The 14409-nt window shown below is 40.1% G+C and overlaps 2 protein-coding genes across 2 annotated transcripts in view; one reads left to right on the top strand and one right to left on the bottom strand.

Moving 5' to 3' along the window:
- The first annotated feature begins 133 nt into the window (after positions 1–133).
- Positions 134–6218, top strand: LOC110463905 (kelch-like protein 2). The gene is made up of 2 exons (XM_021518844.1): positions 134–209; positions 3683–6218. Exon 2 carries the CDS (start codon positions 3783–3785, stop codon positions 5796–5798), a length of 2016 nt encoding a protein of 671 aa, XP_021374519.1. The 5' UTR covers positions 134–209; positions 3683–3782; the 3' UTR covers positions 5799–6218.
- Positions 6219–6696: 478 nt separating this feature from the next.
- LOC110464020 (putative universal stress protein SERP1273) overlaps positions 6697–14409 on the bottom strand; it is an 8317-nt gene continuing 604 nt past the window's right edge. The window contains exons 2-4 of the mRNA XM_021519033.1: positions 13298–13393; positions 10768–10865; positions 6697–7335 (exon numbers count right to left, since the gene is read on the bottom strand). Of these exons, the coding sequence (XP_021374708.1) occupies positions 7108–7335; positions 10768–10865; positions 13298–13393 (422 nt within the window). The 3' untranslated portion in view covers positions 6697–7107. The remainder of the gene's footprint in view (positions 7336–10767; positions 10866–13297; positions 13394–14409) is intronic.

Genomic DNA, 14409 nt, shown 5'->3' with positions numbered 1-14409 from the left:
GAAAAAATATTATTTTATTAACATTTTTTAATTTTATTTTCAGGTGCGTTCGATAGACATGTTTTCAGTACGAAAGAGTTTGCTCCCTTGTAGTAACCAGGAAGTCGACTGTCAACAAATTAAATGCACCATCATTTGAGAGTAACATTAAACTTGTTTATGTGTTAAAGACCGCTGTGTTCATGCTTACTCGTCAAACTATTCATAATGTAAGTATCAATGTAAGCTGTATCTTGCAACAATATGTATAAATGTATATGTATTGCACTTCAGTACTCAACGTGATGTTATAAGTTAATGTACAGTACAGGATTAGACAACCCTCTCCCCCGGGCTAAAAAACCCATACAATACATAGTACGAAACAACAACAGTGATTGCATTGTACATTGTAATATCACGGACTTATTCCGTGGTCATATGCATTTATAGACTGTCGAGTTCTGTTGATGTTAATAGTTCAGCTGCTCCAGTATACTATCTTGGTTCTCCCAACACTATCCAATCTATTTTAAAACAGTTTCTAGCAGGTTGTCAGATAGCGTATTACGTTAACGTGTATAGCTCTCACAGTGAAACACTTTCCCCTAGATGTTGAATTTGACCTTCGTGTGGAAAAAAATGAATCCCCTCTTACATTTTGTTTTGCAGTTAAATCTTACCACAATTTAAACACCACTGATCATTTCATAGAATTAAATCACATGTACAACACATAAGTCTATATGATAAACAGGAAGATTAAGTGTTTAAGGCTATCTTCATATGAGTTTTTCAGTCAAGGTCAGCATTTTGTGGCTCTACGTTGTACATTTCAATTAAGTCAATATATTTATATTTATAAGGAGACCATACTGCGCTTTCATAATCAAGTTGAGATCGGGCAAGACATTGTATAAAGGGAAAAATAGTATAACTATCTGGTATATCATTGGACTTTAAAATGTGCAAGTGCTTGCATTTATACGAGTGCATATTTAGAAGCCAATCCTCACTCTATTTGCACATTTAATCTAAGTTTTATTGGAATGTTTTATAATCTTCTTCCTTTGTAATTTACTTTGAAGATATTAAATTGTCCGAAAAGATACCCATTTCAAATTCCGCTGAGCTTGGAAGATCATTAATAGAAAAAAGAAAAAAAAATAGAAGTAGGCCCAAAATGGATCCTTGTCGTATGATGGGAGTAGTTTCTGTCCACTCCGAATCCTCTCCGTTCACAGTTGTATTTTGTTGTCGACTCGAAAGAAAGCTGGATATCCATGAAATTGGTTGGCTGGTAAATTTGTATAGACGTACCTTAATGATGAGACGCAAACGAGGAACAGTGCCGAATGTTTTCAGTGCGTTAATCTCAAACTACAAGTTACCAAGTAAGTTGAACTTCCAGGTATAAAAAAACATGTTTGGCTGTATGATATTAATTTGTCCGCATGTGCTTTGCGATGTGCTCTCTAAATCGCATTCCGAAGTTTTGCACACTGTCAAAGCAGGTAGGTGTAGTTAGGCAGCATACGTAGTTCTATAGTGAAAGGTAACTGTAAGGTAAAAGTAACATTCTGTGATTTTACAATCATTTGACAGGCCGATCTGAAATGAAAACGTCACTTTTAAATTGCAACACGTACAGTTCGATGTTCCCACTTTAAAACAGTGACAAAGAGGTATGGCGGAAAACTGCCCGTATTTCCCTAAGTCGGCATTTATGAAAACGGGGAAAAAAATTAAGGAGTAAAACATTTCGGGTAGCAAAAATGCATACAAAAGATACAAAACCAATTGAATATGAATTTTTAAACTGCTGAGAAATTAGGTATTGCTAATATGATACTGCAAATATAGCCATATACACTATATCTATGAAAGTGATGGGGTTTCCCGGACTTAAAAAATACTTTCAACACTTTCCCATCCGAGGACCAACTTTTGAATAAACTTTTTTGTGACCGTGATGTAATTTGCAAAAACAAATCGTATTACCCAAAAGTGGTCCTCCTTTGGGAAAGTGCTCAAAATAATGAAAAACAGGGGTGATCAAGTTTCTCTAAACTGCGACAGGTGTTTCTCGGGTTAAATAAGTTTGTAATTGCCAATATCTATATGTTCTATGTAGCCGAATGTGTAACGCAGTATACTTGCGACTAGAAAATAAACGGTGCAGATTCGAATCCTCTTTCAGTTAATTTTTTTTTTGAAATATTTAGGCATGTGATCATTTTCCTTAATAAGGCAATAGTGGGTTTTTTAAATCGATGGACAATTTTGTTTTCATTTTAATAACATACCTATTGATTTATCAGTTTTGTTAGTAATAATTTCTTTACTATTTAGTGCGACATACTTCTATCGAAGCATGTTAACAAATCCCTGTACACGTGTACGGTACAGCTACGCTTTGTAGGTAAGACTATTTTTGATAAAATTTATGAATTGTTTAACCCTCCAACTGGCAAAAGTAATTATATCAAGTGCTTAAGCACTAACAAATAATGCCGAAATACCAAATATGTGGTCTGTTTACAATAATCTATTCTTAGACACGGGATTCCAATATTGCTACCTGTATAAAAACACCTGAGGACGCGTCATAACAGTGCACGGTTGGATGCGCGTACTAGCGTAACATAGCTTTGGGGAAATAGGCATAGCAACCCGCCATATCTCTTTGCGGTTGGTTTTCTCAGTGCTTGAATTTACAACATTATACATAAGATTGTTCCATTCATTGACAAGTGAAAATGGCGCGTAGCTTTAAGAATTAAAAAATAATATTGTTATGAGTAGCGGAACTGGATTTGGTCGATCGCCGGCGAACAGGTAGCTCTACTGGAAGAGCGTCAGTCTAGAGTTCGAAGGGAACGTCAATGGTTAGAACCCCGGTCGGGCCTTGCATTTCTCTGCTCTTGTTAAAAAGTTGTCGAGCTTGCCAACCATTGTTTCAAGTATTGGGCGTACGCTGGCAAAGGTAAATAGTTTTGTCTTCGAGCGCGAAGACTTGGAAAGGACAGAGGAATGTAGCTGAACTGGACTGGGTCGATTGCCGGCGTCCAGGTACATTATAACTCGTTCGTCTAGAGTTCGGAGGGTCCCGGATTCGAACCCTGGTATTGCCGTGCGTTTTTCCGTGCCTGTTACATATGCTATATAAATATTATTAGTATTAAAATCGGCATCAAGTACTCAAGAATCTGAATACGTTATGCCGATAATTAGGCCTAGTAGTCGTTCTGAAAAATCCATGGTTTATTATAATGGTCAGAATCCTTGGACCGAAAATTTAATTGTAAAGATGCGATGAGCTCAGTTATAATTGTAAAAGGTATTTTTCACGTATCAAGCCAATCGTTGGTAGCGGAAATATGTTTCGTTTTTATTTAACGAACAACATTGGTTCCCTCATTTCGCAATTTCAATGTCAAAACAATTTGTTACCATTTTACACGCGTGGCCCCTGTATATAGACACATAAGGCGGCTTTGGTACGACTCTAATATAGGTGAAAGTGAGACCCTTAGCAATGTTTAGAACAATATATATGTGTCTAGCTCCGATGCTTTTCTCTTGTTTAAGAAAAAAAAAATGATTTCAATCCCTGAAAGGACAAACATCATCTGATTAAATGCATTTGATATTCAATAAATATGTCAGAATCTTCAATTATTTCTATGTTTTGTTTCAACAGGTCCGGCACTGAAGAGTTTTGGCTGCCATAGATGTGAACATACTCAATCATATTGAAATAAAATTGGCTAAAGAAGGGACAACCTCTTTGTGGATTTACTATGGCTGAAGCTGAGAATCAGGATCAACCACCGAGATCGAGTGTTTCCCCCTCACAGTTAGCAGAGCGTGATCAGAAAAACGCGGTAATAACATCAAAGATGAACGATGAACAGGAAGGGTGTATGAGGTCAGACACAGAGACCGCTCCAAGTACAGACGTACAGGTGTTCAGTATTCCTCAAATACCTATACAGACCACGCATCTAAACTTAACAATTGAAAAGCAAATATCAGAGAAAACCTTTTTAGATGGTGTACTTAAAGGATTCAAGTTCCTGAGAGAAGATGATTCGATGTGTGACGTCACACTGGTTGTTCAGGGAATGAAGTTCAAATGTCATAAAGTGATTCTTGCCACCTTTTCAGACTATTTCCGGACCCTATTTACAATAGAAATGAAAGAAGCGCGACAAGAAGAGATTCAGCTGGCTAGTTTTAGGAGCGAAACTATTCGAAAGATGATCATGTATATCTACAGAGGTTATGACGAGTTCACCGCTAGTAACGCCAGAGAATTGTTGGAGGCTGCTATATTTTTCAGAGTTGACTCCCTTAGATATATGTGCGAAACGGCGCTTTCATCAGTGTTAGATGTTCAAAATGTAATAGCCATTTGGCGAACTGCCAAACGTTTCCCGGAATGCAATGCCCTACGCCAAACATGTGAGGAATACTTGCTGCTTTATTTCGATCGTCTTAAAGAAGACGACATAAGGTGCCTGGATAAAGAGGAGCTGGTATTTCTCATATCTAATCCTAATCTGCTGGTATCAAGCGAAGACAAGGTATATCAGGCTGCAAAGATATGGTTTGAGGATGACGGAGACCTACGTAAACAGTACCTCGCCGATGTATTCCAGCATATTCGACAGCCATTTATATCAAAGGAACTTTATTCTGACTTCATGAATAATTTTAGATTCTTTGACGCACCTGCAATTAAACCATTCATTGAAGAAGCATTAAGATATCAAAGTCTTCCGAACTGTCGAATGGATGAAGTCTCAACCAGGACAACGCTTCGCCAGCACTACAACATGGAAAAAGCTCTTTTACTTATTGGGTTCAATCAGAGGTTCACGTGCTGCAATCCTTGTATGTGGGCTTGGCGGTTTGACTGTAAGCGGTGGTACACACTGAGATCGGCTCCATTTAAGCTAGGTCATGGTTATGCCACTTGCCGATTTGGGCAAAGTGAAATTTACTTCTCCGGGGGTCAGGGAAGGCGGATATTTCAGAAATTTGACGGACTGACTGACAAGATAGTGTCATGTACGAAGATCAAAACTGCTCGAATGAGTCACTGTATGGTGTGTGTTCGCGACTCCATATATATTATCGGTGGTAATGGCTTCCAGTTCGATAAGGAGGATACCATTCCAACAGAAGACAAATTGGAGAGTGTTGAGGCCTGGAGACCATCAGAGAACACGTGGAGACATTGTGGTAGCATTATGGTACCGGTATCCGGCGCGACTGCTTGCAATTCAGGACGGCTGATCTTGCTTTACGGAGGGTTCAGAGACGAACAGAATAAGGAACCTTCAAACCTGGCACAGTTTTTTGACACAGAAACAAACACAGGAGGACACCTTTCGACATATCTACCTTTCAGCCACCAAAACTTACAATCTGTGAATATTGGAGATGTGGTCTATATCCTCACCAAGAACCACATATTTGAAAGCAAAGACGAGTTAGAGTACATCAATGTTCGCTCTCTAAGAGAAAAACACAAATATGCCGATACTTTTAAACCTCCAACAATGACAAAAGATCTAACAAGTCTTTACATTATACAAGAAAGCTGCTACGGAACCATACCGTTTCCTATAGACAGATCATGGGAACTACAACGATACAATACAGGGACAAGAGCACTGGAAACAGTTTCCGACAAGATTCAATTTATGAGGTCTGAAGGGTCTATGCATACATTAGTAGTGTCAAAATCTATACTGCTTGAGAAGGGCATTATCACTACAGGTTCTCAAGGATTTCTAACCCAACGATGATATCGACACAAAATGGTATATTAAGTTAGCGGTTTGGTACATTTGTTACACCGGAATAACAATTAAGTAAGATATAGATCAACTGAGATTGTTTAAATTAGCAATATAACCTTAATGTGAGTTAACAGTATTTGGAGCTAACATTCAAATGAAAACGTTAAAAATCTTAAACGGTTAGCAATTGTGTACAAACACGTACTTTGTAAAACGTACTGTAAAAAGGAATGGTGACATCGTCAGCATACATACCATTTTCTCTCAGTCAGAAGGACATTGTATGGATGTAAAACAGTGTTATATAAGTAATACCACACGTCCGTTGTTATGTGACGTCACATAGTTTTTGTGCGGACTAAGACACGGTACATATATATATGAATATATGTTTTAGGTAATCTAGTGGTAGGACGCCGGGCTCGTGACCGAATGGTTGCGGGTTCGAGTCACGTCACGGTACTGTGTTGTATTTTTGAACAAGATACTTTACTCCGCTTGTTCCAGTGAGTTGAGAAAGATACAGGCTGGTTGCAAAGGCCCTATAACCACGGATAATAATTTGTGAACCGCTTTGAGACGACCTAGGAATTAGGTTGTTATAAAGTGATATAAGAACCTCGAACTATTATTATTATTTACGTCAGTATACTAAATGAGTTGTATGCGTAAATTCTTGTGAAGGAGTATGGGTGGTATTACATGATCATCTATTACATATACCTAAAATTGTTCTTTATATACAAAATATGTTTCATGTAAAATATTCCTCATCATTATTTGGGTTTTATGTTCAATTTGCTCCCGGAAGTCATGGATTGAGTCAGCCTGTCGTCACGATGCCACGCTACCACAGCGCAAAATTGCGCCAAAAGTATGTTACACAAAGAAATCAATCAGGTATGAAATCAAAATCTTTATTGCCAGTGAAGATGATGGTTTATGACATATAAAATAATGCGATAAAATATATACAGTGAAGTTTTCTTCAGTCCTTTCATCTCTTTTTGACTATTATCTTCGTTAAACTACTGACTTTTAAGTGATAACATTTTCGTTAATCTGGAAAAAATCTTGAGCACCTTTAATAATCATGCACGCTCTCCGGACTTACCAGAATTCATCTTAAAGTAACTACAATACTCCATTAGTTGCTGGCATGTATTAACCAGAGTATGGTGTATCAGTTTTTACTGGCGTAAATTAAAGTGCATCTGTATTGCCTGGCGTAAAGCGTATCCGTATTTACTGGCATAAAGTTTATTAAATATGTCTTAGTGTTATCACGTCATTACTGTATCTAGGTGTCGCGTCCTTATTTATGGTGCCCGTGACCATGGTGTTCACGAGGATGACGACAAACTAAAGTTGGAACTGTGGCGTGATGGACTACGTAGTCACTGACACTTCCCATCAAGGTCCTCCGTACCATGCCGGCTCCGCGACATCCGGTTACAATCATATGTGCGCCAAAGTCTTCCGCTGCCTTTATGATACCTCGACCAGGTTGATCAGCATGGATACTCTGGACAGTCCCTTGCACCTGTTGATTAGATTAACACGACATATACGTCATTTGAAATTAGCCATACATACGTCACTCCTCATTGTGTTATGCGTCAAACGTTTCTAGGTTATATCATACGTTATACCTGGGGCTGTAACGTCGGTACTATACGTATCACGATACTGTGGTCACGATATGATATGTATCCCGATACTGTGGTTACGATATGATATGTATCACGATACTGAGGTCACGATATGATGTGTATCACGATACTGTGGTCACGATATGATATGTCTCACGATATTGTGGTGACGATATGATGTGTATCACGATACAGTGGTCACGATATGATATGTATCACGATACTGTGGTCACGATAATCACGATAGTGTGGTCACGATATGATATGTATCACGATACTGTGGTCACGATATGATATGTATCACGATACTGTGGTCACGATATGATATGTATCACGATACTGTGGTCACGATATGATATGTATCACGATACTGTGGTCACGATATGATATGTATCACGATACTGTGGTCACGATATGATATGTATCACGATACTGTGGTCACGATATGATATGTATCACGATACTGTGGTCACGATATGATATGTATCACGATACTGTGGTCACGATATGATATGTATCACGATACTGTGGTCACGATATGATATGTATCACGATACTGTGGTCACGATATGATATGTATCACGATACTGTGGTCACGATATGATATGTATCACGATACTGTGGTCACGATATGATATGTATCACGATACTGTGGTCACGATATGATATGTATCACGATACTGTGGTCACGATATGATATGTCTCACGATACTGTGGTCACGATATGATGTGTATCACGATACTGTGGTCACGATATGATATGTATCACGATACTGTGGTCACGATATGATATGTATCACGATACTGTGGTCACGATAATTACGATACTGTGGTCACGATATGATATGCATCACGATACTGTGGTCACGATAATTACGATACTGTGGTAACGATAGGATATGTATCACGATACTGTGGTAACGATATGATATGTATCACGATACTGTGGTCACGATAATTACGATACTGTGGTCACGATAGGATATGTATCACGATACTGTGGTCACGATAGAAGTGGTTAAAAATAGGCATGACTTAGCACGTTTCGTATAATCCACGTGTCTCGACGTGCATACTAGAGCTTCACTCGCCACGTGGGCATGGATAGGATGAGACTAAATTCAGAAACGACAAAATCTGAAAAATATCGTAGGTGTATATCGTGACCTTCCAAAAAATATTGTGTATGGTACCGTTATCAAAATATCGCGATAGATCGTTGCAGCCCTATTTATACGTCATTGTCTCATATCAAAGGTTACACAATATAAATCGCGATTCATATAATGTACACACCTAGGGGAAATTATCTTCATTATTGAAAAGATACCTAACAAATGATACTGTTATAGGTCATAAGTCACATCACGTGCCATCAGATCTTGAACATTACACATACAAGTCACACATCATGTGCCAACAGATATCGGCGGACATCACACACAATAGGTCACACATCATGTGCCAACATATCTCGGACATCACACACGATAGGTCACGCATCATGTGCAAACAGATCTCAGACATCACACACCATACGTCACGCATCATGTGTCCACATATCTCGGACATCACACACCATAGGTCACGCATCATGTGTCAACAGATCGCAGACATCACACACCATAAGTCACGCATCATGTGTCAACAGATCTCGGACATGACACACCATAGGTCACGCATCATGTGTCAACAGATCTCGGACATCACACACCATAGGTCACACATAATGTGTCAACAGATCGCAGACATCACACACCATAAGTCACACATCATGTCCCAACAGATCTCTGACATCACACACCATAGGTCACGCATCGTGTGCCAACAGATCTCGGACATCACACACCATAAGTCACGCATCATGTCCCAACAGATCTTGGACATCACACACCATAAGTCACGCATCATGTCCCATCAGATCTCGGACATCACACACCATAAGTCACGCATCATGTGCCAACAGATCGCAGACATCACACACCATAAGTCACGCATCATGTGTCAACAGATCTCGGACATCACACACCATAGGTCACACATCATGTGTCAACAGATCTCGGACATCACACACCATAAGTCACACATCATGTCCCAACAGATCTCGGACATCACACACCATAAGTCACACATCATGTCCCAACAGATCTCGGAGATCACACACCATAGGTCACGCATCGTGTGCCAACAGATCTCGGAGATCACACACCATAGGTCACACATCATGTGTCAACAGATCGCTCGGACATCACACACCATAGGTCACACATCATGTGCCAACAGATCTCGGACATCACACACCATAAGTCACACAGCATGTCCCAACAGATCTCGGACATCACACACCATAGGTCACACATCATGTGTCAACAGATCGCAAACATCACACACCATAGGTCACACATCATGTGCCAACAGATCTCGGACATCACACACCATAGGTCACACATCATGTGCCAACAGATCTCGGACATCACACACCATAGGTCACATATCATTTGTCAACAGATCGCAGATATCACACACGAAAGGTCACGCATCGTGTCCCAACAGATCTCGGACATCACAAACCATAGGTCACGCATCATGTGTCAACAGATCGCAGACATCACACACCATAGGTCACACATCATGTCCCAACAGATCTCGGACATCACACATCATAGGTCACACATCATGTACCAACAGATCTCGGACATCACACACCATAAGTCACGCGTCATGTGCCAACAAATCTCGGACATCACACACCATAGGTCACGCATCATGTGCCAACAGATCTCGGACATCACACACCATAAGTCACGCATCGTGTCCCAACAGATCGCAGACATCACACACCCTAGGTCACGCATCATGTGCCAACAGATCTCGGACATCACACACCATCGGTCACGCATCGTGTCCCAACAGATTGCAGACATCACACACCATAGGTCACGCATCATGTGCCAACAGATCGCAGACATCACACACCATACGTCACACATCATGTCCCAACAAATTGCAGACATCACACATCATAGGTCACACATCATTGCCAACAGATCGCAGACATCACACACCATAAGTCACGCATCATGTCCCAACAGATTGCAGACATCACACACCATAGGTCACGCATCATTGCCAACAGATTGCAGACATCACACACCATAAGTCACGCATCATGTGCCAACAGATCTCATACATGATCGTTCCTTGTCTGACAATGAACATCAACAAAACAGAAAACAGTAAATGCACGCATTGATATAGATTTCAAACAACTGACGATTCTTGCATCACCTGTGCTTTAGGTGTATAACAACAAAAATACTTACTTCAGCGTCTTTTAAGATTTGTCCAATCCCTTCCAGTTTTTCTTTAAGTTTAGCTTTCTCATCTTCTAGAATTTTGTGGATAGTTTCGGAATTATGTGCTGTAAAGATCAAACAAAATTCATATACAGACCTACAACAAACAAGACTGAAAATAGCTTGATTGTAAGAGTTGACTATTGAAGGGTCCAGTATATAATTGACAAAGCTCTCACCAACAACCCAGGACGAGTTGCGCAACATTATCATGACCTCGCAATCGAAGTCCGGTGAGCTTGATCCACTGCCTACAGACCTATTAAAGCAATGTCTTGAAGCACTGCTTCCTTTAATTATCGCAATCATGAATAAATCATTGGTTGAGTCAAAGGTTCCATTATGTTTCAAGAAGACACATGTCAGACCATTTAAAAAAAGCCTGGAATGGACAAGGAGGAGTTGAAAAACTACCGCCCAGTTTCAAATCTGCCTTTTTTGTCTAAGATCTTGGAGAAGGTTGTGTCCCGTCGTTTAGAGGTTCATCTCCATGCAGACAGTCTCCATGACAACATGCAATCGGCCTACCGCATGGGACACTCTACTGAGACGGCCCTCCTACGTGAACATAGTGATATAGCTTCTGCATTGGATAACAAGTGCAGAGCGGTGCTTGTCATGCTGGACTTGTCAGCTGCATTTGACGTCATCGACCATGGCATACTTTATAAACGTCTGGAACACTCTTATGGAGTGTCTGATACCGCACTATGCTGGATACAGTCATACCTGAGTGAACAACGACAGTGTGTTGCCATCGGATCTGCCACCTCACATGACAAAGTACTAGTTTTCGGGGTTCCTCAAGGGTCGGTGTTAGGACCACGAAAATATTGTATGTACCCCAAACCGATTGGAGAGATTTGTCGTCGCCATAGCCTTCGCTATCATTGCTATGCTGATGACACACACATTTACATGGTCATAAAACCACAGGACAGTTGGAATAGTCTCAGAAAGTCTGGAAGCTTGTCTGACAGATATCAGTATCTGGATGAACGCCAACAGGCTTAAACTTAATCAGGAAAAGACGGAACTAATCGTCTTTTCCCCAAAGTGTCAGCAAGCAATGGCTCTCCAGCTCAAGGTTGGTGTCAGAACTATTGAGACTGTTGCAGCTGTTAAAAACCTAGGGGTATACTTTGACAGTTCTCTGAACATGGAAAAACAAGTGAACGCTATTGCCAAATCCTGTTACTACCAGATCAGGAACATCGGCTGTATTCGGCAGTTTCTAACTGCAGATGCATGCAAGATTTTGGTGCATTCACTTGTTACCTCTCGGTTGGATTATGGTAACGCCCTGCTCTGTGGTATATCTGACAAACTAACTAGTCGTCTGCCGAGGGTTCAGAACATTGCAGCACGGCTAGTTACTCGTACTCGAAAGAGAGAGGCTCTTCCGGTCACCCGTTGTCGTGGCATTGTTACTGGACGGATTGTCACGTACCATCTACCGGTGATGACATTTACGTAAGATGACACTTTCTCGGGACACTGTCTTTATCTGATCTTAGTTGTTGCAAGGATGTAAACCCCTAAACAAATAATCAATAAATGTACGTTCTGTATTCCGTAAATGCCGTGTCCGGACTAATGATGTATCACTATACTGTTAGCCAAGGGAAATATTGTAGAACTGTGTGAGCAATAACACATGTCAAGCAACCATTAGGCCGCTGCAGTAATGCGTATCGTTGTGTATTTATCAATATAACCACCAAACTATCGCCGCTCTGTTACACTATAATAACGCTTTTACAGCATCACCAAGGCAACAGCCAGATCGATTATAAGGTTTTCTTCTGTACACATTGGTTTACACTGAATCGTCCAGAATAGGTCTAGTGTTCCCGAAGCAATACATGGAGTTTTTCGTTCGGGATTTTTTTCTGGATTTGCCCGAAATAGTTACCGCTTCCCTCCTTGTAACTGTAGTTAATTTGTTGTCAAAGTAATACGGCCGATTAAGTGTCCATGGTGTAACATAAAGTGTGACGCCCTGCGACTTGGTTGTCATGGTGTCTACCCCGGGGTGCTCTTTGAGGACGTGACGCGACCTTGATTTGACCTATATTTACGTGGCGGGTGTCGTCATTAGGGCAACCTACCCTTCTGGAACACTCATGGTCTTATTCTCCTTCTGCTGTCTCAATTCCTTTACGTGTAAATCTATCTTTTGTTAACATTTCCCTGTTATTTCGATTTTTAGTTCGAGTAACGGTTTTGTTTTCAGTTCTGTATTCTCCCTTTCTTTTTCTATTTGCCAACCTGTCAGTTTTGTTAACAAATTAACTCCATAGGACACGGATGTGTAAATAATTTATAACTTTGTATGCTGTAAAATTAAAAACAATTACACATTTCAATAAAGCTGGCAAAAACATGGTAAAATGATACAAAAGAGCACGGAGAACTCCTGAAATCTCAACCATTCACACTATACCTGAACTACCGATCCTGTGACTAGCTACTACAGGTACGTACATGTACTTACTCGTATACCACTCTTTCTTGTGTAGCGAGTCGGGCAATCCTACCACGTGTACCATCACGATACTGAACTTCGGGTTGTGGATCTGCTCCATGTAATCTATAGTGAAAATCAATTCGAAACACATGTCATGTACAAACGGCAGTATTGTAAATAGCATTGTCTAGCGTAAATTGGTTTCCGGAACTCCAGTGTAAGTCGTTCTGTTAGTTCTCAAGCATTCCCGAAATTTGGAAATACATTTTACAGATGGGGTTCATTTTAGTACTATCTCAAATATGTGTTCTATATGTGTTTTATGAAGCCAGTTATGTGGTGGATGTTACTATCAATAATACGTATATTGATGTACATAGCAGTGTGTATTTGATGAACGTTTGATTTCTCCATTGTGTGTGACGACACCATGCATGTAGTCGATTTCTTCCTAAATCACCGCCTTGTACGGTTATCGTCTAGGCTCTGGCATGGGTATAAGACATCACTAGTATGACGTAAACACTTATTATACAGGTGGTAACACGGTCGCATCAGGATGAAAATAATTATCAAATGAAATATTTCAGCTACGTACGCAGACTCAAGAGTCGTATATGATCGTCTCGACTGTAACGAGTTAAACAAGATATTCACCTGAACATGGTTCCTTTTTATCTTTTCTGTTATTTATATTTATGTAGACTTGTATTACTAAGGTATCTCTCGTTTTATCATACACCATGGAAATCTTAAAGTATTTAAGTTGTCAAAAATATACTATTTACTAGGAAACCTATAGGAACATTTGCAGAAGTAAATGTTTGTTTACATGTAACTGTGGGGGTTGTCAATGTGAGTAGATTTCTGTTCGAGTGTCTCCTCCTTAAACAGTAAATGATACCGTGTACATAGCGTAGTATTTGATTGTTTGTCAGTGTTAAAGAGCGTACGATGTACTGCTTGTCTGAAAACGTTACACTGTCTTGTGATTATTATCTACTCATCCTACAGCGATGTACATACATTGTGGTATGGTATAGCATCCTTAACGGAAACATTACAGCTCTAGTCTTCAGTATCCAGTGGCGGATCCAGAGACCTATATTGGGTGGTTGGGTCCAAATTTCAAAGGGGGG

This window comes from Mizuhopecten yessoensis, unplaced genomic scaffold, assembly GCF_002113885.1.
Source record: "Mizuhopecten yessoensis strain PY_sf001 unplaced genomic scaffold, ASM211388v2 scaffold1515, whole genome shotgun sequence".
Taxonomy (NCBI): domain Eukaryota; kingdom Metazoa; phylum Mollusca; class Bivalvia; order Pectinida; family Pectinidae; genus Mizuhopecten; species Mizuhopecten yessoensis.
The sequence above is the reverse complement of the archived record's forward strand: the minus strand, read 5'-3'. Positions and strand labels throughout refer to the sequence as shown.